Raw genomic sequence first — 27470 nt, 5'->3', positions numbered from 1 at the left:
CGGTGAAGTTCTTTTGATCGAGTGAGGGAAAGAAACCAAGATCAAGCAAACTGACAGTTCAAACACCACGTGGCCGTTTATTAACAGGGAGAAAATCACAACTTGGACTGGGGAGTAGCACTTCTATCAACTAACAGAAACAAGCTATTTACATGCATTAACACATATCCCAATACTTCAAAACCAATTAATATCACTATGAGTATAGGAAACCTGTACACAACCTAAAACAAACTATTTACATCTATTAACATCAAAACCAACTGCTAAAAGGTAAACGAATACACCAAATTAAATGAATTGTGTGCACACTTAACCAAATATTATTATTAAAGACATCAAATTAGATTCAATAGCAGTTCTTACAATAACTCAATTCTGGTACCAAATACACATAACTTTATGACAGACAGCAGCATATGCAGTGGTATACCAAATAAGGGAAAAAAGCAAGGGAGAGGTTAGGCAAAGCACAGACAGTTAGCACAGACAGTTAGTGAGCGAGTACCGTATTCCAGGCGCAGCTGACCAGCAGAACAGACACCAGAAGCATACCGAATCCGTGGAAAAATACCGTAGAATAAATAAGCAATCCGTAGAAAATACCGTTGCAAAAATAATAAATCCGTGGAAAAACTGTGAAAATTAATAAAACACACGACACGAGCCGGCTATATCCGGAGGAGACCCCTGGCTGAAGGGTTGATCAGGTCCTTCAGTCAGTTAACGGATACTCCTACAGACCCTGGCTTGAGGCATGGCTTTATTCCTGGAACTGTTTTACACCTGGCAAAATTTGATTGGTCCCTAGCTCCCCCACCCTCCAGGTTCCCCCCTAGGTGGGCAGATTTTGCACGTGGCACAACTGCTAGAAGCTGCACTCAGCACACTAGCATTTTGCACACAACCCTAATCCGACCCTTTGAACTGCATTACGATTGGTCAGATTGGGCTCCTTTGCACAAGGCACGCTGGTGTTATGCACACAGCACTAACCTGACCCTTGGGTTGCTGGGCAGAAGAGCAGAAGACTGCACACGGCCCTAGCCTGACCCCTAGGTGACCAGGTAAAAGAGCGGGAACCTGCACACGGCCCTCTAAGGTTGCACACCGCACTACGGTGCTGCACACAGTACTAGTGTGACCTTTAGATGACCGACAATTGGCCATACAGACGCCATCTTAGGCCAGAGACCTTTGGGCTCCGACACCACTGTGATCAGCGCCTTCACGAATGCCACACGCAATCTCGTATCTTAATTACTACGCATGGGGAGATCAATGTCAAACTCCAGTTGCCTTTGTAGTTTAAGGAATAACACCACTGCCACTTGTGACATGTTAGTGAGAGCCAGCAGCATATTGATCAACAGTGTAGGGTCCACTCCTGCAGACTGAAGTCAGAGTGCACAGTACACAAACGGTTGAAAGATAGTGCCAAATGCGGACAGAAGCACAGGGATTTCTGGGATGTGAAGCAGTGCATCACAGGGAATTGGGACAGGACAAGGGATGCCCTGCGACCCCCTCCACCTTCCCAGAACTCTTAGTGGCAGAAGAGGAAGAGATGCTCTGTTGGATAGCTGCACAGAATGCACCGCTGCAAGTGCCGCAAGTGTGAACACGCTATTGCACAGGCAGCTGACAGTGTGAACACACAACAACGGTTTCACTTTCAGCGCACTCTGAGCGGCGCTGTAACTCTGCCAGTGTAGACATATCCTTAGTAGTTGTAGTTTTAATGAGTTCATTAGAGAGGGTCTAACATTTTTACAAATTCCTGTATCGTGTCACATTAGAAGTTCCTGTGTAGTTCCTAATGTGTTTTATAAACATACACCAAATACAAAATCGGGATTAACTGGGTATGCATAGTTCTGCAGAAAAGGATCTGAGGGTTATAGTAGATCACAAATTCAGTATGAGCCAACAGTATTATGTAGCTGTGAAAAAAGCTAATGTCATTTTGGGGTGTATTAGCAGGAGTCTTGTATGTACGATATGGGAGGTAATTGTGCTGTTCTGCTGTGTTTGACACCGGTGAGGCCCTCAGCTGGACTACTGTGTCCAGTTCTGGGTGCCACACTTCAAGTAATATGTGGACAAATTGGCAGGAGCCCAGAGGAAAGCATCAATAATGATAAACCATGTTGAAATCTGAACTTTGAGGGAAGTTTTTAATAAAAACTGGGCATGTTAGTCTTGAGAAAAGAAGAGTGAGTGGGGGCTCCCGATAAGTTTTCAGCTGTGTAAAAGGACAATGATCAATTCTTCTCCATGTCCACTGAAACTAGAACAAGAAGTCACAGGCTTATTCTGCCGTGAGGGAGATTTAGATTAGGATAATTTTGAAAATTTTTGTAACTATAAGGATAAAGTTTGGAAACAGGCTTCCAAGAGAGCTCATGGTGTCCCCATCACTGGAGGTTTTTAAGAGGCTATAAACATTTGTCATGGATGGTCCTGCCTCAGTGAAGGGGGCAGGCCTAGATGACATTTCAAAGTCCTTTCCATTTATATTTCTGCGATTTTATGTCAGGTGCTGCCAGGCTTTCCTTCAGGACTTGTGGGGCAAGAAAGGTGACCACCCATTGTTCGTTTTTTTTCTTAGCAAAGGGATCATTGGGAAATCAGTTGGAAATTAGTCATCCTTTCAGTAGCAATAAGCCCTACTGCAGGATTAATAAATCTGACTCTGGCTAATCTAGCCTTCAAGAAGTACTTCATCTAGCTTGTTATAGAGATACTGCTCGGCATGTTCTAGGCAGTTTCCAAGCACAGTGGAAGACATGGCGCTTGGCCCTGCAATGTGTGTACTCTGAGAAGATAAAGACAAAGGGTGGTGGATAGGGATAGTTGCCATTAAGAATGAGTGCTCTAAGTGTTTGAATTTTGTGCAATAGCACTCATTTAGCTGATGACATGATTGATGATGCTGATGTCCAGAAATAAGGACCCAGTCATTCAGGGCAGTTAAAAACAAACAACAAAAAAAACCTATGTAAATTAACGAAGTTTGAAAATTAATGCTTTGAGTGTAGTGGTTAACTGCAAGTGACACACCATTTGTATCAAGAAGAGGTGTGAGGGGGTGGGGGTTAGCCTGGCCAGGCAATCAACATGAATTTGAATCATTTTCTAAATTCCAGTAGTTCAGTTCTGTTCCTCCTTTTTTACAAAACTTTTCAGTGAAAAAAATCTAATAACTGTTTGGACTTATTGAAAGAACCCTTAAATATTTTCAAATGTCTTATATCTGTCAAATATTGCATATCTAGTATCAGTTATTTAAATTGTACCCCCAGAAATAAATGTACACCTTCTTCTAAATTAGTAGTACAAATCTCCCATATGATGTGCTATTAAAGAGAGGTTGTTTTATTTCATACTTATGGTTTCTAGTTACAATATAGCTTCTTAATTTTAGAAAATGCAACACTGCCATCTGGTGTACTCTTGTAACCACAACAGAAAATAAGTTCTAGCAGGAATGTGAATGTTCTTCTAGTAGCATAAATCTTTCAAACTGAGACGTGGCAAATAGACTAACATAATGCTGTGTAAATATGTGGAATATGAGTAACAGTTGTGAAACAGTTGAACAGATGAGTAACAATTGTGAAATCAGAGTAGCATATGAAAGAAGTGGATGGTGGACTATGTCCCATGTATGTTCTGTAAGTCTTCTATTTCATTACTGTTTAAAACATATCTTTAGAACAATCATTTTTTGTCAAACTGATTCTTCAGATACTTTAAAAGAGCAATTCTGTATTTAATCATAAGATCATTTCTGCTAACATCCTGTACTACAATTATTCTTTTATCTGTTTACTTTACTAACATGACATTATCAGTGACAGATTTATTATTCTACATCAGTTAATTATCCAAGCAAAAATTGATAGCACCTTAGATATTCTTTGTAACAAATTGTTTTATACAAACTAATCTTCTGTGTCACTTTTCTCACAAGATGCTTTTCACCTTGTTCTTGATATAATTAGTAACTTCCTTTGCCTGTTTTTTTTTTTGTTTTTGTTTTTACAAGCACGCCTTTCATATAATGATTGAGGTAAGCTGTATTGACTTTTTTGTGTGTGTGTGTGTGTTTGTGGAACTTTGTGGTCATGTAAGACATTGTATTTCTTGTTGCTTTGATATAAATTAAATTCTTTGCAATACTTTGTAGCGGTACTTTCAGTAAGCATGCTGGGTCAAAATGTAAACTTATTCTCCTAAAAATTACTAGAATTTCTTGTGCAATAGACTTGAATGTCTGTGGGGATTGATAATGGAGTACACCACCTTTCACTTTTTAGGTCACTGGTTTGAATTCGGCATTTGAGATTATATGAAAGAAACGAATCACTTTAAAATGTCTGCACATAAAACTTCATTGACAATTGGCAGTTCCTTGCTGGCAGTCTTCAGAGAGCCAAGTTCTAAATTGCTGTGGATACTGAACTTCTCTCTCTTATAAGTGGTCTTGCTAATTCATAGTACAAACCCATTGGAAACATGATTCAGAGAAAATGGCACATTGCTTTTCATTGTTTTAAATAGCTTTCCTGCAAATTTTAAATTTGTAACAAATTGGAAGAGATTTCCTTCCACTTACACCACTGTTCAGCTTCAAATGAAAGTCTTCAGGTTCAGAAGAAATTAAAATAGGAAACTTATTACTACTTACCATGCACACTTTTTTTGGCATTTACACATATTTATTAATCTTTGTTGCACCTTTGTTAAGATGCAGGGTATGTTGTCTAAGCCATCCAAGACAGATGGCTATTCAGCCTCCTTTTGAAAACCTTCAGTGACGGAGCATCCGCTACTTCCCTAGATGGTCTGTTCCATAGTCCTACTGTTCTTTAACTTTTAAGTTTTTCCTGAGGTTTAATCTAAATCTGCTATACTGTTGTTTGAACCCATTGCCTATTGTCTTGTCCTCTATGGCAAGAGAGAACAACTGTTATCCATCTTTTTTTTTTTTTAATGGCAACCTTCAGGTATTTGAAGATTGCGATCGTATTTCCCCCCCCATACACACACTTAATCTCATCTTTTCCAAACTAAACATAGCCAGTTCTTCCCGTCTTTGCTCATATGGCTTGTATTCTGTCCCTTTGATCATCTTTGTCATTCTTCTCTGGATCTTTTTCAGTTTGTCTAAGTCCTGTCTATAAATTGATGACCAAAATTGAACACAGTACTCCAGCTGAGGCCTAACGAGCATTGAGTAGAGTGGAACTATGACCTCTGTAACTTGCATGCTGTGCCTCTGCTAATGCAACTTAAAACTGCATTTGCTGTTTTTTTGTTGTTTTTTAACAGCATCACGTTGCTGACTCATGTTGGGTTTGTGATCTGCCACAAATTCCCTGCTCCTTCTTTCCCCCTTTTTAAAAGATGGTACTATGTTAGCCCTTGTCCAGTATTCCTCATCTGTTATCCATGAGTTTGCAAATATTCCTTCCAGTGGCTCCAAGATTTCTTCAGCTAATCAGCACCCTAGGGTGCATAACATCAGGCTCTGCTGTCTTCAATTCATTCAAATTAGTAAGAAGATCCTATGTGTTTTTTTTACTTACCTTGATCTGCATCTCTTCCCCTTTATTCTCTATGGTAACTTGATTAGTCATCTGGTCACATCTTTTTTGTAAGAAGGCTGAGGGCTTATCTATGCTACAAAATTAGGTCAACTTAATTTAGGTCGACCTACAGCCACCACAATTATTCAGTTTGCTGTTGGCGTCCACGCTACTCTCCTTCTACTGGTGGAGAGTGGCTTCAACAGTATCACTTGCACAGGCTGAAGTGGGGTATTAAGGGGTACTGATAGACATGCGGGACTGACAGCTGGAGCCCCTCCACCCAAATCGGGGTGACAGGCCCAACTGTGAGCCCAGCATGAACTCAATTTCACACTACTGGAGCCTACTAGCAATGAAATTGATATTCTTGTCAATTAAATGGCACAGGACCTCAGGCTGCTGACAGAATTATAGCCAACAGCTGAAGTAAGTAATGCAGCATCTACACGAGCACTGCGTTGCCCTAACTACACCGAGCTATGCCTCTTGTGGAGGTGGAGTTATATTGGTGTATCAGGCCACTTACTTCATCCAAAGCAGCATGCTAGTGTATACACTGACATAACTCTCTGTAGTGTAGACCAGTGGTTCTCAACTTTTTTTTTGTGGACCACTTGAAAATTGCTAAGGGTCTTGGCAAAAGATCTTTCCAAATGTTGTTTGTACCATTAGCTAACTATTGTAAAGTGCTTTGGATAGAAGCACTATATTAAAAAAAAAAACTTAATAATAAACATTTTTTGTTCTACAAATAAAAGCCCACAACTCATAAATTCCCGATCACCTTCATTTTTTGCAAATAATTCATCCCTGTTGGTCAGTACCAGATCCAAAATGGATGACCCTGTACTTGTTTCCTCTACATTCTGATTCAGAGAGTTGTCCCGTATACATGCTAAAAACTTGCAAGACATACTGTGTTTTCCAACAGATATCAGGGAAGTTAAAATCCCCCATTAATTCTAGTTTCATGTGTTAGATAATCTTGTTACCTGGTTGTAGAATGCCTCATATACTTCCTCTTTTTGATTTGGTGGTCTATAATAGACCGCCCAGCATAACATTGCTACTATTCTTTTCCCTTTTTATCCTCACCCAGTGACTCTCAGCCCTGGTCTACACTATGAGTTTAGGTTGAATTTAGCAGCGTTACATCAATTTAACCCTACACCAGTCCACATGATGAAGCCGTTTTTCAACTTAAAGGGCTCTTAAAATAGATTTCTGTACTCCTCCCCCGACAAGGGAATTAGCGCTGAAAGCGACCTTGCCGGGTCAAATTTGGGATAGTGTGATCGCAATTCAATGTTGTTGGCCTCCAGGAGCTATCCCAGAGTGCTCCATTGTGACTGCTCTGGACAGCACTCTCAACGCAAATGCACTGGCCAGGTAGATAGGAAAAGGTTCGTGAACTTTTGAATCTCATTTCCTGTTTGGCCAGTGTGGCAATCTGCAGGTGAGTGCAGATCTCATCAGCAGAGTGACCATGATGGAGTCCCAGAATCACAAAAGAGCTGCAGCATGGACCGAATGAGAGATGATTGCTGTATGGGGAGACGAATCCGTGCTATCAGAACTCCGTTCCAAAAGACGAAATGCTTAAACATTTGAAAAAATCTCCAAGAGCATGAAGGACAGAGGCTATAACAGGGACCCGCTGCAGTGCCGAGGGAGGGTTAACTGACGACATGGCTTAAAGGGTTGGCTTACAGGGAATTAAAATCAACAAAGAGGATGAGTTTGCATGAAGGAGAGAAAAACACAACTGTTGCACAGAATGGCCCCCTCAAGGATTGAACTCAAAACCCTGGGTTTGGGTTTAACAGGCCAATGCTCAAAACAATGAGCTATCCCTCCCCCCACTATTCCAGACAGGACTGAATCTCCATTAAACTTTTCAAGGTGCCCCTGACAGACCTTACCAAAATGATTGTCAGCTGTTGACTTCACGGAGGGATGGGGGAGCAAATGAATACAAAACAAATCTGGTCTCTTTCTTTTGATCCACTCCATCTCTTATACATTTTAAGCTGGCATCAGACGGTGCAGTACAACTGCTAGCCATCGTCGTCTCCTGGTTGCTCGCCAGAAGACAGTGCAGTGCGACTGCAGGCAGGACTGAATCTCCAGGAGACGAAACTTAAGAAGATAATGACCTGGAGTCACTCCCATTTACGTCCAGGCGTTCCGACAGGCCTCACCGAGGTCTGCTAAAAGAGCACTTAGGAGACTATGATGATGGCTACCAATCGTAATGCACTGTCTGCTGTCAAAAGGCAATGAGCTGCTGCTGTGTAGCAATGCAGTACCACGTCTGCCAGCACCCAGGAGACTTATGGTGAGCTGATCGGGCTCCATGCTTGCCGTGGTATAGTGTCTGCATGGGTAACCCAGGAAAAAAGGTGTGCAATGATTGTCTATCTGCCGTTGCTTTCACGGGGGGGTTGATGACGTACACCCAGAACCACCTGCAACAGTGTTTTTGACCCGTCAGGCATTGGGATCTCAACCCAGAATTCCAATGGGCAGCGTAGACTGTGGAAACTGTGGGATAGCTACCATAGTGCAATGCTCCGGAAGTCGATGCTAGCCTTGGTACTGTGGGCGCACTCCACTGAGTTAATGGTCTTGAGTGGGGAGACACACAAGTGACTATATAAGATCGATTTCTAGAAAACTGATTTCAATAAATTCGACCTAATTTCATACTGCAGACATACCCCCAGTAAGTGTGCTGCTCACTTCCTCTTGGACCTTGTCACAAGTGTAAACTTTCTTGATGTACAGCACAATGCTTCCTCCTTTTTCCCATACCCATCCTTCTGGAACAAGCTATGTTCTTCAATACTGGTACTCTAACCAGGGTGTTGTCCCACCAATCCTCTGTCTGTTTGCTTCTCCGGTGTTTGCTGCTCCCTAGGTTCGCAACCATAGTCTGGTGCAGTATTTAACTCAAATTAGCTTTACAACTTATGGGAAAAGTGAAGCTTAAATGCCCGAGCTTTTTGCCTCCTAGTCAGTTTATCAACTTTTGTCTTCTACTGACTAGGTTAGCCAGTCCGTTAGGCTTTTCAGAAAATTTAGAGCCCTTAAGGCTACAAAGATCTTTTGAAAAGATTATTTAGAAACAATTATGCCTGTGGCACCTAAATGGTTTACATAAACTCAAACTAGTTGAGACTCTTCCAATGAAACATTTGTCTATTTGGAAAAAGTTTTTCTTTTCAAAAAGTGAAACACTTCATGGAAACGTAGATTTTGATGAAATGTTGCTTCAGGAAAAACGAAACTGAGTGTTCCATTTTGAACTCTTCAGAAAGGATTTTTGGATGGGAGGGGGTGTTCAAAATTATTTATTTTCAACTTAATACCCAAATAAAATTCTAAATTGCAATAAAACTTTTCACTTTTGTCAAAACATTTCAACCAAAAACTATTTTTTTCAGAATTTTGTTGTGTAGGAAACTGATTTTTTTTTTTCAGAATGATTTTTTTTATTACAGAATTTCTTGGCACAGAAAATTCAGTTTCTGCCCTGTAGAAGAATTGTTTGTGTTCCACTGTGAAAACAAGAAAACGTTTTAATATACTCTGGCTACTGTGATTAATACAAATATCACACAGTGTGATGAATACATTCCCCTGTCTGTGTACTTTCTGAAGTTTTTAAGTATGTAGCATTTAGTGGTTAGGAAGTTGAGTATTGTAGTGGAATTGTTTTTAATCACTCTGAGTAAATGAGAAGTTTTGAATATTCGCTTGCTATATGGTACAGAGCAAATTCAGAAAGTTTTAAATACTTCTAGATTTGGGAGAGGAACATTCTATTGTCTGACCAAGTGAGCAATAGGGCCCAGATCTAGCTTTCTTTGTTTAATTTGGGCAACTCATTAGGGCCATGACTTCAAAAATGGATGCCTAAAGTTAAATTTGTAAATTCATATTTAGGCATCCTTGGGAACTGCTGAGTGCTCAAAAAACTTGAGATAAGCGTACTAAACTGTCTGAGGATTTGGGTTTACAACTAATTATAGGCACCCATTTTGGAACAAAATGGCCTTAACCTCTCTGCCTGAATTTCTACATCAGCAAAACTGGGATAACTTCTTTAAAGGTGTTTTGTGAAGGGATTTGAAATTGTATGGAAGCCATTATAGGAGTGAAATTATACTTCATTGTGTTAGTAAATTTATCAATGAGACATTATTTTCTATGTGACATTAAAAATGAAATTATGTTAATGCCTAATCTTAGTGGTCTGTTTTTACCAGCTTTATTTCTCTAATCAGCATTGTTTAAGTATTGTATCTTAGTTTTGTTTTAAGCATCCCTCATTTCCATGTTTCTTTAAAGGTTCAGATTCTTACATGAGGGGTAACATTTACATGACTTAAGTGTGTGAGAATTTTACCTTTAGTCTTAATTAGGGCTCCCAAACGATTTAAAAAAAAAATCCTGATTAATCGTGAGATTAAAAAAATACTCAAGATTAATTGTGTGCTTTTAGTCACACTGTTAAACAATAATACCAATTGAAATTTATAATAAATATTTGTGGATGTTTTTCTACATTTTCAATTCAGTAACTCCTCACTTTAAAGTCGTCCTGGTTAAGTCGTTTCAGTTATGTTGCTGATCAATTAGGGAACATGTGACTTTGAAGGTGTGCAGTGCTCCCTTCTAATGTCGTTTGGCAGCTGCCTGCTTTGCCACTGCATGCAGGAAGAGCAGCCCGTTGCAGCTAGCTGGTGGGGGCTCGGAACCAGGGTGGAGAGGCAGCCCCCCATCAGCTCCCCACTCCCCTAAGTTCCCTGTGCAGCTGCTGCCCAGCAGGCTAACATTGCAGCTGTCCCTCCCTCCACTGCCAGGTGCTGCTCCGCCCTCTGCCTTGTAGCTGTTCCCTGAGACTCCTGCTTGCTGTGCAGGGGGGAGAGGAGGAAGACAGGGGTTGATGTCAGGGTGTCCCCCTCCCCCCTGCTCCTGCACCCTGCTTAACCTATCTTCTGTAGAACGATGGGGGACACATGACGGGGCTCAGGATAGAGGGAGATTGCGCAGACTGTGAGAGTTAACCCTTGAGGGCTCAGCCAATTGCTAGTTCATCATTTTAGCAGTAAGGCATTCCTTGGAAAATATCCCACCCTCTGACTCCTCCACCTCAACCAAGCTTTACAATCATCACCACTTGGTACCAGTATTAAATTGTTCATTTAAACCTTATACTTGTGTGTGTGTGTGTGTGTATATATGTGTGTATATATAAAATATAAAGAGAGTGTGTGTGTGTGTGTGTGTGTGTGTATATATATGTGTGTGTATATAAAATATAAAGAGTGTGTGTGTGTGTGTGTATATATATACATATATATATATATATATATGTGTGTGTGTGTGTGTGTGTGTGTGTGTATATGTATAAAATAATAAAAAATAAATAAAATCTTTTGTCTGGTGGAAAAATTTCTTTCCTGGAACCTAATCGCCTCATTTACACTAATTCTTATGGGGAAATTGGATTCACTTAACATCGTTTTGCTTAAATTCACATTTTTCAGAAACATAACTACAATGTTAAGTGAGGAGTTACTGTATATTGATTTCAATTACAACACAATACAAGGTGTACAGTGCTCACTTTATATTTTTATTACAGATACCTGCACTGTAAAAGAGTATTATTCAGTTCACCTCAGATAAGTACTAGGCAGCATTATCTCCTGTAAATATAAACAAATTTGTTTTAGAGATCAGCAGAACTGGAATTAGGACTGAGTGGATGAAGTTGCACTTTCACGATAGAGATTCAACAGTACTTGTATGAAGTGAGTTGAAAAATACTATTTCTTTTGTTCACAAATATTTGCACTGTAAAAAAAAAAAAAATCAAAAATAATATAAATTGAGCATGTACACTTTGTATTCTCTGTAATTGAAATTGATATGTTTGAAAATGTAGAAAAACATCCAAAATTTATATAGTAAATTTAAATTGGTATTACTTTGTTTAAAAGTGTGATTCAAATGGTTATTACTTGCGACTATTGTTTTAATCTAGGTTAATTTGTGTTAATTGCTTGACAACTGCAATTAATTCACATTCATTAATTAAATTCATTCATTGAAAAGTATCAATTTCTTTAGTAATCCTTTATGAGGGAAGAAATAGGTAATTTAGATTGTTATTCTTTTAGCACATTTTAAACTAGGACCTGGTGAAGTATTAAAGTGGCATTATGTGAACAACAACTTTAGCTAACTGAAATCTGTGCATCTATAGCTTATTTTAAATTAAAATAGGGGCAAAAATATTTGTATTTTGTTTATTCTCAAGATAGTGAAGCAGATTTAAAGACTCGTATATTTTCTGAACAACTGTAGTTGTAATATCTGTCTAAGGGTATTCTATACCACCCTTCATTGTAGTGTCCAAACATGGAGGTGAGGGAGACCACTTGTTCATTAAGTAAAAATAGCAAATCAGTTTCCTAACTCGCTTTTCCCCCCTGCACACACAAACGGTGCAGTAATGTCCAATAGAAAAGTCAAATTACGAAGAGATTTAAAAATAAACCAAAACTCCTTCTCTATATCAGTCTGAATCTTATCTATTTGATCAGTAGAGGGGGACTAGAATTAATGATCTGTAATATCAGGCACAAACTTTACAAGTGAGTGGTGTATGTGTACAGTCAAGAATAACTCTCAACATTGACTCAGAAAACAGGCCTTTGCCTGAAGAGTTAAATTTTCTGTTAAATGAATGAGTGGAAAATTCTGATATGCTTGTGCAGATACAAGCAGGCCTGACATTTTTCTTCAGAATAGAATAATGGCTTACATAAACATGGTATAATGGGAAGAAAAATAAAAATGCCCACAGTGCTTGCCATTGCAAAAAATATTGAAATGTGCTATTTCAATTGAGGAAGATGCATGTAGAATGAATACGTATATGTATATAATAAAATATGTAAGGGCTTTCATTATTTACAGTAACTGTAATAATGTTTCCCAGAAAGGGAAATTTTCCAGAGTAATCTGCAGGTTGCATAGACACCCTCAGACACTTGTCCCCTTCCCTTCCAGTAGTTCTCTCAACTGCTATTGTGTTTTGAAAAGGACTGGTTTGGATTCCCTTTTGCGGTGTGTCTGACGGAGTCCTGTTTCCTCCCTGTAAAGAAGGGTTAAAGATGGTTTGTTTTTGGCAGGATTTGACACCAAGTGTTTTTTCAATGTAATTGTCTTTATGTTCCTAATACTGTAGTCCTAGATCTCACGCAGACTAGCTAGATTTCAGTTATACATTTTTATCTGTTTTCAGGACCCTGGCCCACCACCACCTTCACCCTTGATGGGTCTGAAGCCTCTGCAATTGTTAGAGATAAAAGCTAGGGGAAGATTTGGTTGTGTATGGAAAGCTCAGTTGCTAAATGAGTACGTTGCTGTCAAAATATTCCCAATCCAGGTATGTAAATGTTCTTGTCCTATTGTAATGTAAAATATCAATATACAAAGCGAACTTTTCTGTATACAATAGGAAGTTGTCATCTCCCCAAATGTCAGTAACTATAAAAAAAAAAATTAAGTTCTTAAATACAGGAAATGTTGGCAGCTCAAAAGTGAACAAGGCAGATGATGACATATATCTTTTAATTGAACTAAAAATAAGTTATAATTAAATGCAAAATATGTGCTCTAATTCAACATTGGGGAAATGGAGTTCAAAGTTAAGAAATTCAAAAGACAGAGGTTCTGGTTCTGCAAACTCTTAAGCATATTAGTAATTTTAAGCACTTTACTAGTCCCATTGCACCTGCTGTCCATCCTCCTACTGGTATTAGTAGTATTTTGCTGTTGGGCACTGAAAAAATGTGAACTTACCAAGGAGAATTTTTGCTAACTCTGTCTAAATTAAATGGTAGTCATAATGAATGAAAATTGTCAGAGTAAATTGGTATCCTGAAAGAGATCCCAGGAAAGTGGCTGTTCCAATTAAGCATGTCTCCATTAAGTGAAGTATACTGCTGTACTGGAAATGTTGAGCCATCAGCTTCATTTAGCTCTGCAGCTCTGGGGGGTCCTGTTAAATTGTTAGAAGTGCAGTTTCACTGAAAGGATCTTAAAGCACATTGAATTACATTAATCTGAGTATTACAGTACTTAAAAATACACTTTACCAGTTAAGGAGGGGTGAGTTGTACTTAGATTTTCTAATAGGTAGATCCATATTGACTTGCTGATAAAACACATCTGTGGAGATCATCTTTCTCTAGTAGGAATTTCTCACCCCCAAAATAAAATCCATTACACCTGGACCTTTGCTTAACTCAACTTAATGAAGAAAATCTGTTCCCACTTCTTAAAATGATATAATATTAAAACTTCTATTGAAGATAAGTTTTGAGCAATGATCTTCAGCATCAGAGTGGTTAATGTTGCTAGCGTTATCAAGAGCCAAGCATTATATTTGGTGGGCAATATGCAAACCCTTCACTCAAATGACAGTACCCCAGACCTGACCTTAAGCTCCTCTGCCATTCCAGTGTATGGTATCTATGGAGATTCACATTGGTGCCAACCTGCATACTACTGTTACAATAGACAAATTTCCATGGGAGACTACCAAATATAGTTTCCTTGTATCTTAAATTAGGTACATAAAGATTTATCCTATAATTTTTTATGAATTTTTCTTGTTTTACCTGAAATATGTAGTACAGATCTTGAATTACTTACCTAAATTTCAAACACATACTTGTAATTTAAAATAATCTATCTAGTCTGTCAATATTAATATTTTGAAATGTGCCTTTCTTTCCATTGATTCAAATTTATACCAGGTCAGAACAGATTTTAATCTGTTAATATAAAGGTCAGTTAACTTTTCACAATGAATTACAGCAGCAAACTTGTGACTTAGAGGTTTTTGTTTTTGTTTTTTTCCATCAGAAAATAGTAAATGTACTAACCTAATATCTGTGCTTGATTAAGGACAAACAGTCATGGCAAAATGAGTATGAAATTTATAGCTTGCCTGGAATGAAGCATGAAAATATCTTACAATTCATTGGTGCAGAGAAACGAGGCAGCAGCATTGATGTAGATCTATGGTTAATTACAGCATTTCATGAAAAGGTATGGTCAGTTTTGACAACAAATAATGTTGGTTTTTATCTATTTAGTTTCATTGTAATTTTATTAAAATCCTGTAGCCTATGTACAAGCTTAAAAAAAGGAAGGCTGTGTAATTTGGAATTCCAGCCAATTTTGAAAAAGAATTGAAAGTAGTTTCACTTACCCACCAGGCCCTCCCCCATTTTTGTAGCTTCAGAGATCATTATTTTCCTCTCACCTCCTTCCCTATCCAAAAAAACAAGCCAAACCAAAACAGGTTTTGTCCTAGTAGAAAAGCTGTAAAAGTCACTGCCATTGATCCTTGCCAGAGGAAGATGTTTTCTAAAACACAAATATAATTTTATCAGTATTTCACTCTGATTGTGGGCCTTCCTAATGAAGTAGGTCTTCAAAAGTTTTTTAACCAATGCCTATCAATTGAATTGAGTCTCATATATGAAATTTTTATCACAAATTTAAATGGTTTTCTGTATGGAAAGCTCCCTACAATAAGAAATATCAAAGTGTATGTATAACAAAATAACAGCATTATTGTTACTACTGCCCCATCTAGCTTTAGTGATGTAACTTACATTTCTTGTAGTAGAATAAAAATATTTTCAGACATTTTTAATATTAGGACTTGTAAAATTAAAGCAGTTGTGTAATAGCATAAATAGCTAAGGGGAAATAGTGCTTTGCTATGAACCACGTAAAGTTAGGAAGATTATTTCCTGTATCAGTCTTATAAAAATAATTATTCAATATCCAAAGATTTTACATAATGTGAAAATTGCCTTATGCTGTGTCATAGTCAGTATTTACAGTTTGGTACAATACCTCAGTCCTAACAAATACATCCATCAGGTTAAATGTAGCTTTTGATTCTAGCTTTTGCTTTGGTTACTGTAAAGCTTTAAACAAGACAGCTACCTCAGATTTTTGATACCAGTCTATTAAATTTATTTATGCATGTTATATCAAACTAAATCAACAGATAAACATTCCCCTTTCTAAAAGGATATGGTTTACTTAATTGCTCATATCTGAATTGTTTTTTAAACTACTGTTATCTCTTAATGACCAAGATGATTCTCATTGAAGAACAAGAGAGAGAATTTTCTTTTTCCCCCCAATTTTTGTACGTTTGTCAGCATTTGGTTTGTTAGCAATTCAGTTCTTCGAGTGATTGCTCATGTCAGTTCCATTCTAGGTATGCACGCACCTATATGTGCGGTCGTCAGAGATTTTTGTTATAGCGGTATCGATAGGGTTGGCTGTGGCACTCTTAAGTGCTGCGTTCATGCATTGGTATATTAAGTGCCGCCAACCCTACACCCTCTCAGTTCCATCTTACTGCCTGTGATGGTTAGTCAGAGCCCCTTTTCCTCACCTAGCAAGGGCTAGCAGTTTCGTCGTTATTGTCTTCAAGCCTTAGGGCCTTGTAAATAGTTTATTTCTAGTACAGTAACTCCTTGCTTAACGTAGTTATTTTCCTGGAAAATGCTACTTTAAGCAAAACAATGTTAAGCGAATCCAGTTTCCCCATAAGAATTCATGTAAAGGGCGGGGTAGACTCCAGGGAAATTTTTTTGCCAGACCCCCCTCCCCCACATATATATAATATGTAATAGTTTTTAAACAAACAATTAAATACTGTACACAGTAATGATGATTGTGTAGCCTGTTTGAGATGGTGGAGTCAGAGGGTGGGATATTCTGAGGGAATGCCTTACTGCTAAATGATGAACTAGCACTCAGCTGAGCCCTCAAGGATAACACGTTAATATAGCCTCACACTCTACAAGGCAGCACAAAATGGAGGGAGGGGAGACAGTATGGCAGAGAGAGAGGGGCGCACTGCCCCCTTAAGTACACTGACCCCACTCTGAGTACACTGTTCAGCAAGTGAGACAACAGTTGCTGCCAGCAAGCTACCTCCTTCTTGAGCCCAGTCATGTCCCGTTCCGTCCCCCTAGCTCTGTGGAGTTGGGGTAAAGGAGTAGGGAGGGGGACACCCTGACATTCGCACCTCTTCTTCCCTCCCTCTCCCCCCCCACATGGCAGTTGGGGGAGGAACAGCCAAACTGCCAGGCAATTAATAGCCTGCTGGGCAGCTGCTGCACAGGGAACTTAGGGGGGCTGCCAGTCCACCCTGGTTCCAAGCCCCCACCCGCTAGCTCCAACAGGTTACTCTTTCTGCAAGCAGTGGACAAAGCAGGTGGCTGCCAAACAATGTGATAGGGGAGCATTGCCCAACTTTAAACGATCATGTTCTCTAATTGATCAGCAATGGGACGATGTTAAGTGAGGAGTTACTGTAGCTAGTGGCCACGTCTATACGACGCGCCATATCGGCGCGTTACAATCGATTGCTCGGGGGTCGATATATCGCGTCTCATCTAGACGCGATATATCGATCCCTGAGTGCGCTTACATCGATTCCGGAACTCCACCAAACCCAACGGAGTTCCGGAATCGACATGGCGAGCCGCGCACATCGATCCCGCGCGGTGAAGACGGGTGAGTAGATCGATTTTAGATAATCGATTTCAGCTACGCTATTCTCGTAGCTGAAATTGCATATCTAAAATCGATTTTCGCGCGTCGTGTAGACCTGGCCAGTGTTTTGAGTAGTGATTAAGTAGTGTAGTTAGAAGTTAGTCTCAGCGGGGACTTCTCCCCAGGCATGCATGCCCCAGTCTCCAGGTTTTAAGCCCTGCTTGGACTGTAAATGGCCTATGCCTGTTAGTGACCCCTACAGCAGCTGCCTGAAGTGCTTGGGGGAATCACATATGAGGGACAAGCATCACATCTGTAAAAACTTTTGACCCAGGACCCAGAAAGAGCACATCATCCATTTGAAGGCGTTCCTTATGGAGTCTTTCTATCTGGCTTCTGAGCCTTCCTGGCTAGACTCTAACTGCCCCCCCCCCCCCCGGCCCAGTACTTCAGCCTAGGTGCATAGTGCACCCCCAGCACCAGGCTCTGCCTGGCATCACTCTGTTGCCAGTGCCCAAAAAGAAGTCCAGAAAAGTCAATGGGATATCGGGCAAGGGACTCAGTTTAGGCTGCCAGCCAACACTGGAGCCACATGGACCTGTCACCCCAAGGGGGCCGCACTCCTGGGAGTGGTAGGGAATCCAGGCTTCTCCAAAGCAGAGGCCATGTGTGTTGCTGGAAGTGGCAAAGGCTCACTATGCGGGCAAGCCAGCCGTCTAGACACCCCGCAAAGTGCAAGTGAGCGCTGCTGATCCCCAGAGCCGAGACAACGCTCTCTGTCTCCGTGCTGCAGATTGCCTTGGGGGGAGGTGCTGGTCATTGTATCACCAGCACCATTCGCTCTCCCGCTGGTCATCTTATCGGCATGGATCCCTATCCCCCGCACCGTAGGAACAGTCTTCATTGCAATACCAGTCCCACCACCTTGTACTGGTCCTATTTAAAATGCTGGTCTCTAGTGGCAATGGTTAGTTGCCAGATGCAGGCATCAACAGCGCCACCGTGGTCATGAGAAGAGGATTCCTCCAGCACGGAGAGGGAATTCAGCCCCTCGTTGAGGCATCACCAGCGTGATTGAGCACTCAAGGCTGTGTCGACTTCTGTAATGTCAACTTTGCAACACGGCCATTGGCCAGCACAGTGGCCCTACTGGAGTACGTGGGGCATGCCTGTGATGCCAGTGCCCTCTCTGACGCCTCAGAGTAACAGCTGACGGCACCACTGGTGCCAGACTCAGTGCACAAAGTGCACTCAAAGGTCGAGGTAGAGGAATGAGTGCCCACCGCAAAACCCTTTCCCCTGAGGAGAATGGTGCCCTGGGGACTCCCCCGGTGGTCCAGTCGTCATCCTCATCCCTGGACAAGGTGATGGCGGGTCCCTTGCATGCTAACCTCCCAGATAACTTCAAGGAGCACCAGGCCCTGCTTTGACAGGTGGCCAAAAACTTGGGCCTGGAGGTAGAGGAGATGGCCTGTGTTCAGTGTGCTCTTGGTGTCTATCCCTGTCCATGTTGCACTACTCGTGGATGATGGACTCTTAAAAATAGCCAAAGCTCTCTGGCAATCCCCATCATCCATCCCTCCCACCTCCAAGAGGGCTGAGAGAAAATACTTCATCTCAGCCAAGGGGTTTGAGTACTTGTATATTCACCTGCCTCCAGGCTTGCTGGTCGCCTCTGCAGCCAATGAGAAGGCCAACCGGGGCACACCAGTTCGACCCCCAAAAAAGAACAGGCAACAGAGGCTGGACCTTTTTGGGAAGAAGATTTATTCAGTGGCTAGCCTTCAGTTCCTGGTAGCAAACCACCAGGCTCTGTTGGGCAGATACTTCAACTTATGGAACTCCCTCTGAAGTTTGAGTCCTTGCCCCAGAACTTGGTCCAGGAGTTGGGTACGCTGGTGGAGGAGGATACTGCAGAAGCAAGGTGCTCCCTCCAAAATGGCATGGGACACGGCTGATTTGGTGGCAAGGGTGGTTGTAACAGCGGTGGTTGTGAGGTGCAGCTCCTGGCTTCAGACCGCTGGCGTGTTCCAGGAACTGCAGGCCTCAATTCAAGATCTCCTGTTTGATGGGAATGGTCTCTTTTGTGGGGCAGACTGATGCAAGGCTGATTAGCCTAAAGGACACTTCAGGTGACCCCTTGCTTTCTGGGTCTGCATATGCTGCAATTGGTGAGGAAACAGTTCTGGCTGTGACCATCGAGGCCTTGGCAGCCTTGACAGGTCTGCAGGGACACAGGATAGAGACATTAGCTTTAGTTGTTGCCGCCCTTCCTCCTCCCGCTCACCTGTGCAACTCAGTCTGGCAAAGCACCCTGTAGGCTATAAGCATTCATTTTGAAGGTGGTCCTGCTGCAGGGGATCCTGGATTATCTTCTGCACCTCAAACTCCAAGGATTGTCCCTGTCATCGATCAGGATCTTCCTGGATGCTATTTTGGCCTTCCATCTCTGTTCCAAGGCAGGTCAGTCTTTGCTCATGACAGCCCTGTTTTTGAAAGGTCTGGAGCGTCTCTACCTTCATGTCCAGGATCCTGTCCCACCCTGGGACTTGAATCTTGTGCTGTCGTGGCTCATGGGGCCTCCTTTCAAGTCTCTGGGTTTCTGCTCTCCTTCTCTCCTGGAAGGTTTCATTCCTGGTTGCCAAAACATCTGCCTGCAGGGTGTCTGAGGTCAGGGCTTTTAGTTCAAAACTTCCCTATACAGTATTCTACAAGGTTAAGGTCCAGCTGTGACCACACCCAGCGTTCCTGTCCACGGTAGCTTCCCAGTTTCATACTGACCAGGACATATACTTACCTGTCTTCTTCCTGAAGCCTCATAAATCAGAAGAGTAATGCAGGTTATATGCCCTGGACGTCAAGAGGGCACTGGCCTTCTACATCGATAGGACAAAGCCATTTCACAAGTCAGTGCAGCTGTTCGTTGTGGTGGCAGACAGGATGAAAGGTTAGCCAGTGCCTGATGAGAGGATTTCATCCCGGATCATGGCCTGTATTCACTACTGCTATGAACTGATGAAAGTGCTTCCACCGGCAATCATGATGGCACACTGGACTAGAGCATAAGTGTCATTAGTGGCCTTCCGGCATAGGTGCCACTCCAAGAGCAGCTACCTGGTCATCTGTCCACACGTTCATGTCTCATTATGCACTTACGCAGCAAGTCTGAGATGACACTGGCTTTGGCAGAGCAGTGCTACAAGCCACACAGCCATGAACTCCGAGCCCGCTTCCATGGATACTGCCTGAGGGTCACCTAGAATGGAATTGACATGAGCAAGCACTCGGAGAAGAAAAGTTACCTACCTTTTGTAACAGTTCTTCGAGATCTGTTGCTCATGTCCATTCAATTACCTACCTTCCTGCCCCTTTATTGGACTTGCTGGCAAGAAGGAACTGAGAAGGCATAGAGTCAGCAGCACCTAATATACCAACTCATAAGCGCAGCACTCAAGAGACTGTCATAGCCAACCCTACGGATACTGCTAAGGCAAAAATCTCTGACGACAGTGCACGTGAGCCCACACCTACCTAGGATAGAATGGACATGAGTAACACATCTCAAAGAACAACAGTTACGAAAGATAGGTAACCATTTTTTCCCCTTGAGCAGTCAATCCATTGTCCCCTTTTGTGTGGGCTTCACTCACAGCAACAAGTGAGACACAGACACTTGTCTGGTTTATAAAAAGTGATATTTAAAACTCAAAAAGTTGGCATGGGATTCAAGAGTAGTGTAGTATCTGGAAATATTTTTAACTTGTTTATAATTTGACTAAATTTGTAGTTCATAATATGAGAAAAGGTAAAGAAACGATCTCTCTCATAGATCCCCTCACTCTATATTAAAAAGAAAAAAAGGCTCTGAATGTAAATGTAATGCTTGTGAGAAAGTACATATATAATTCAGCATGATGCTTGGGGGTGGATCCACAAAACTCTTGACTTTGTGCCCAGAAAGTCGAATCACCCTGTTTTGAAAGCAAAGAAATTCCAGTATTTATCTCCAGCAGCGTGTTTAACTTGTAATATCTAATTTTTTTCTTTGACTGTTCTTTTACAGAATAGTTTCTTAATATCTGTCATAAATTGTCTTCCTTCATCTCTAGTCTTTTTTAGTTTAAAACTTTGCACATTTGACTCCCATTTTTTTAATCTTCTAATAAATGAAGGTCAATGACAAGACATTTTTCACATCTTTTTTAATTTTATTAAATTGTTTGGTTATTGTGTGAAATATAGGTATATCTTGTAAGAGTTTGTGTTAAGAGATGACCAATTGGATGGGAAATTATACCTTTTTTTCTAAATACCAACAGATGATCAGTAGAACCTCAGCGTTACAAACATCTAGGAAATGAGGTTGTTCATAACTCTGAAATGTTCATAACTCTGAACAAAACATTATGGTTATTTCAAAAGTTTTTACAACTGAACATTGACTTAATACAACTTTGAAACTTTACTACGAAGAAGAAAAATTCTGCTTTTAACCATCTTAACTTAATGAAACAAGCACAAAACAGTTTTCTTACCTTGTCAAATCTTCTTCTTTTTTAAACTTTCTGGTTTTTTAGCAAAAAGACCGAAGAGTACTTGTGGCACTTTAGAGACTAACAAATTTATTTATGCTCAAATAAATGTTAGTTTCTAAGGTGCCACAAGTACTCTTCGGTCTTTTTGCTGATACAGACTAACTAGCTATCACTCTAAAACCTTACCTTTTAGTAGTTTAACACAATAATATACGTATTTGTGGTTTTTGGAGTGGGGAGGTGGAGAGTGTTTTTGGGTTTTGTCTCTGCTGCTGCCTGATTGTGTATTTTCGGTTCCAAAAGAGGTATTTGGTTGGTTGGTTTGTAACTGTGAAATTCTACTGTACCTGCAATCATGCATGCTATATATATAGGTTTATGAAACAGATATGATTCTTTGTATGTGTGTTCTAGGTACACTTTTTATCATTAAGAAAATCTCTCCTTAATGGGAAATAATACTGAGATTTACTTTAATTGTTTTTCTCTCCACTGTACAGGGTTCATTAACTGACTTTCTCAAGGCAAATGTGGTTTCTTGGAATGAGCTGTGTCATATTGCCGAAACTATGGCTAGAGGTTTGGCTTACCTTCATGAGGATATACCAGGTCTGAAAGATGGACATAAACCTGCTATATCCCATAGGTATACTATATTTCAGATATTGCCTATTATCTCATGTATTAAGCTTTAGCTTAATCTTGTGTACAGATATAGAACAATATGGCTATGAAATACTTTATAATAGCTAAAATAAACATTTAAAATCAGATTAATAAATAAAACAGGAGTGCAACTTTGCACTTTCAAGAAAAATCTGTTCTAAATAACTTTTTTTTAATATTTTTAAAATTTTGAAATACAGCTGTTTAAACTACAAGTTAATGTGTCTGATTTAAGGAGTTCTGTGGTTATAAAATGTACAATGAATTGCTACTGAAAATCACACAACTACTCTCAGTGTGAGATATGCAGTAAGCTGCGTATAAAGCAGATCATATATATTTCATCTCTCTCTCTTCATGTCCGGGTGACTACATTGTATCTACAGGCTGAGAATAGATACTTAATGCAAGTATTTCAGTACACAGTCAAGTCTACTTCGCATTTATTATAGTACCTACTCAGTTCCCTATACTTGAGGTTATGCATATACCTGGAACTCAAAAGTAATTAGGCCTTGTTCTGTACCGCTGATGTCTAATGTGAGTTTTATCATAGACCTATGTGAGGATCAGAGCCTTAAACCACCACCTGAGTTCTGTGTGAGTGGAGCCCTGAACTTGTCTGGAGTCAAATTTGACTTTAGTGGGTCTGTTCAACTGCTTAAAGTTAGGTATGTGCTTAGTTGGGTTGGGAAGTGGTTGGGAAACTCCTTGTAACTGCTAGAGGCATGTTGACTCTATTCCTAGTTAATCCACCTTCCTACAGTTTTGAAAACAAATGTAAGTGTTAGTATTTTCTATTGGTTCCCTTTATAATTATACCCAGATAAAAAACTTAGGTGAAAATAAAATACAAAGCAGTAACTTAAAGATACCTATGTCCCTATGCTTAAGGTTAGAATAGAATTAATATATGACTTAAATCTAAAAATTTGAAAGTACAGAATTTCACAAAGTACCCCAAAAGCTTAACTATACCTCCTTTAGTGATATCGATTAACCTTTCATTTTTCCTCTTTATTCCTTTAATGCCTGCTTTGTAAGATGTACTTTGGGATCAGGAGGCTGTGTCCTGCCCCTCCCCCCTCCCCCTTTTTTTTAAACTTGAGTGCACATTCATAACTTAACTTTTAAACAGTCACTATCTTTGTACAGTTTGTAGGTGAACTGCTGCAAGTACGCATCACTATTGGTTTACTATCTCCATTGTGTACACGCTAGCTCCAAGTATGGCCTGATTGTCTGATATTACAGAACTGTGATCTAATTGGAACACCTTCTAGAAAGTGGTGAGCACCTCAAAGAATCAGGTCCCTATTTAGCAGTTGGAATGACTGCCCAGATTGTCCTATTTCATTTAATCAGGAATTTGGAAAGTAGGCTTTTTGTGGAGTGTGACAGTAACAGTTGGTGTGCTGGTCCTTGACTAGGGCTCTTAAGCACTACAGTAATAGAGATAATAAGGCTAAAGTTGGTACAACCACTTAATATCAGTGGGACTATTCAAAGTGTGTAAAGTTAAGCATGTGCGTAAGGCTTTGTAGCATCTGGGCTCAATGTCTATGGAATAAATATCCTGTGGAAATTTTTTTTTTTTTTCCTTTTCAAATGTTTGCAGTTGCTGGAGGTTTATCGTAGCTCTAGATTTCCTAGCTCTTAAGGGTTTTTACCCTGAAGTTATTGAAATGTACTCTTCACTGTCAGAAAATTGGGAGTTTTGAGGGGCTAGGGAGTTGGTGAGAGTGGGATACAGAGAAGTGGGGAGTTGGTCTGGAAACTCACTCTGAAAAATGGCGTGAATATGTGACTGGTGTGAGGTGCGAGATGATTAAGACATGGTAGGAAGCTAAAGTGGTTTCTTGCACCATTTGTATGATATACTCCCAGTGTAGTTACTATGTACATATTTACATGAGTAAAGTCTTAAACCAGTCTTTCCCAAACCCTTGAAAGTGACACCCTGCTTCAGGAAATAAAACCAATCCCATCTCACTGTAGGATGGTATGAAACGGCTATGCACTTTAATTCATACATTTTTTGCTCTGCCATCCACTTTGGGAAATATTGATATAGGTCTTCATCATGTGTATTCTTCTCCTTTCTTGCATGGTTTTAGCAGTGAAATAGTTAAGTGTTGCTATTTAAAATATTATCGGGGAACCTGAATTGCCATCAACTTAAATGGGCAGTTCACACCACAGAGATATTGTTTCAGACATTCTGGCAGATAGATGATTCTGTGTCTGTTACAGCTTACTTCACATTTTGAAGATATTCCTCGCAATCTAAGACTGAATTTAAAATAAAGAAAACCACCACTCTGGAGAGCAATTGAGATATTAGAGTGTTCCCCTGAACTAGTCTTTTCCTAGTTGGCATGCTCCACGCTTTGGGGAAACACTGTCTTAAGAAGTTTCTTTTGGATAAATTAAGAATTTTCAAAATTGGTACATGTATCATATTGGTACATGGTACATATATAAAGATGCTATTCATTATCTAAACACTTTATCTTGATATATTTTAATTTAATAACAAGTACTGAATCAGTTCCATATATAAGCAGGGCATTTGTGCTGCTTTTATATGCCAATTAATACATGTCTAACATGTCAAACTTGTGCATTCTAATCTTTAGTGGTCCTATAATAATGTAGTATGTGGAGTTCTCTTTGTGTTTGTCAGACTTAATTACTTAGTTAAAGGAAGATGGAAAAATGATTGGCGATCCCTCGATTCGAGGATGATCTCTACCGCGGATTTACATATGGGTCCTGAGATGATTCAGGACTCGGATCCTGGAACAGCAGATCCACTCACAGTAGGTACAGACATTTTGTGGCAGGCCAGTGGCCTGCTGGGAGAAAGTTGTATCTTTTTCTTTCCTCCTCTCTTTTTCCTTTCAGCTTCAAGGGCCACGCCCTTCTTGAAACAGGCTACTGCCTGATGGAGGTGCCATTGGGGTCTGTTGGTGGCTTGCTCTTCCCAGCTTGTCATGGCCACATCAGTTTTCTTAAGATGCACTTTCAGTGTATCTTTGTAGCGTTTCCTCTGATCATGACAGGATCTCTGACCATGTATGAGCTGAGAATAGAGGACTTGTTTTGAGAGGCGATAGTCTGGCATCTGCACACAATGTTCAGCCCAGTGAAGTTGGTGCATGAGGATCATTGCGTCAGTGCTGGTGACATTGGCTTCAGCGAGGATGCTGGTGTTAGTGCGGCAATCTTGCCACTTTCCGTGAAGGATCTTCTGAAGGCATCATTCATGATACCTCTCCAAACTCTTGAGATGCTGTCAATAGGTCACCCAGGTTTCACATCCATAGAGGAGTGCAGGAACAACAACTGTCATACAGACCTGGATCTTGATGTCCTGCCCTAGGTCACAGTCTGTGAAAACTTGTCAGAGCAATTTCCCAAAGGAAGCACTTGCACACTGGATCCTGTGCCGGATCTCTGTCAATTTTTGCAATTTGGGAAAGTTGGCTACCGAGGGAGCAGAAGTGCCCAACTGTCTCCAAAGTCTGACCCTAAATGGTGATTTGTGTTTAGTCATGTGTAATGCCTGAAGCAGGTTGATAGAACACTTTAGTCTTCTCAGTATTGAGTGGGAGTCCTAGGCTTCGGTCAGCTTGTGCAAGAAAATCCAATATGGACTGAAGGTCATTCTCAGTGAGAGAGAGGATGAAGTCTTCAGCAGACTGAAGATCAGTAATGGATGCCCTGAAGACTTTTCAGAATTTGAGCAGAGCTGTCAAAGATTAAAGAGCTGCTCATCCATTCTGTACTGAATGTCAACTCCTCTGGGGAGGTGATTTTTAATGAGGACCAAAATGACTGCTAAATGAATGGAAAACAGGGTTGGGGCAACAACGCATCCTTGCTTAACCCCAGTTTTGATGATGAAAAGTTCCATCTCAAGACCATTACAGGAAACAGTGGTAGTCATCTGATCATGGAGAAGCCTTAGGACCATAATACATTTTGGAGGCCAGCCAAATCTGGTACCTTCCACAGGGCTTCACGATTGATAGAGTCAAAGGCCTTTGTCAAATCGATGAAAGCCATGTACAGGTCATGATTTTTCCTGGATTTGGCATGCAGCATTGGTTGTCCCATGGGATGGTCTAAAACCACACTGACATTCCAGCAATATTTCCTCAGCAATGGAAAGTAATCGGTTTAAGAGGATATGGGCAAGAATTTTCCCTGCTGTAGATAGCAAGGCAGTGCATCGATAGTTTCCACACTGACTTATCTCTTTTCTTAAAGATTGTAACAATGTTAGCATTTCTCAAGTCTTCTGGAATCTTCTCATTTTACCAGATATGAAGAAAAAGTTTGTGGAGCTTCCCTACCAGTTCTTCACCTCCAAATTTGTAGATTTCAGCTGGTATGCCATCTGGCCCTGTTGCTTTATTGTTCTTAGTTTGCATAATGTCTCATGTTACTACTTCAAGGGTGGGTGGGGGATCAGCAAGATACTCTTTCATGTCTTTTGAGCTATAGATTCAATATTAGCATCAGAGACAGTTGACTCATGGTTCAAGAATAACTCAAAATGCTCCTTCCATCTGGCTTTGGCTTCGCTGTCCTTAAAATATGTTGACCCATGTTGGGCTCAGAGTGGTGTGTGTCCATGGGATCATGGGCCATAAATGGCCCTTATTACCTGACAGAAACTCATGTCATGTTTATCAGCATAAAGCTCAATCTCCTTGGCCTTTTCTCACCATGACTTATTTTTGATGCCACGGATTTTCCTTTGGGCTTTAGCCTTGAGTTACTTATCACACCAGCAGAAGAAAGTCATATATGATGTTTTGCCACATGTGATGAGCTTTTCTTTTGTGGTCAAGCAGGCCCCGAATCTCAGCATCATTCTCATCAAACCAATCTTGATGATGGCAGGTGACATAGCCAGTGGACTTGCCACATGCTGAGAGAATGGCCATCTTTAATCCCTTTCAGAAATTTTCATTATTGTTAGCTGTAGGTATAGCAGCAAATTTATCTTGGAGACACTGCTGAAGTTTCTTCTGAGTCACTATAT

At 40.6% G+C, this 27470-nt stretch overlaps 1 protein-coding gene across 2 annotated transcripts in view; it reads left to right on the top strand.

Moving 5' to 3' along the window:
* ACVR2A (activin A receptor type 2A) overlaps positions 1–27470 on the top strand; it is a 115959-nt gene that overhangs the window by 64005 nt on the left and 24484 nt on the right. The window contains exons 5-8 of one of the 2 annotated variants that reach the window (XM_032791751.2): positions 4052–4075; positions 12919–13062; positions 14589–14732; positions 22249–22394. In XM_032791751.2, coding sequence (XP_032647642.1) covers positions 4052–4075; positions 12919–13062; positions 14589–14732; positions 22249–22394 — 458 coding nt within the window. The remainder of the gene's footprint in view (positions 1–4051; positions 4076–12918; positions 13063–14588; positions 14733–22248; positions 22395–27470) is intronic. The other variant, XM_032791753.2, reaches the window with a different exon arrangement.

Source organism: Chelonoidis abingdonii, chromosome 10, assembly GCF_003597395.2.
Source record: "Chelonoidis abingdonii isolate Lonesome George chromosome 10, CheloAbing_2.0, whole genome shotgun sequence".
Taxonomy (NCBI): domain Eukaryota; kingdom Metazoa; phylum Chordata; order Testudines; family Testudinidae; genus Chelonoidis; species Chelonoidis abingdonii.
Note: the sequence above shows the minus strand (reverse complement) of the source record. Positions and strands in the feature narration are given on the sequence as shown.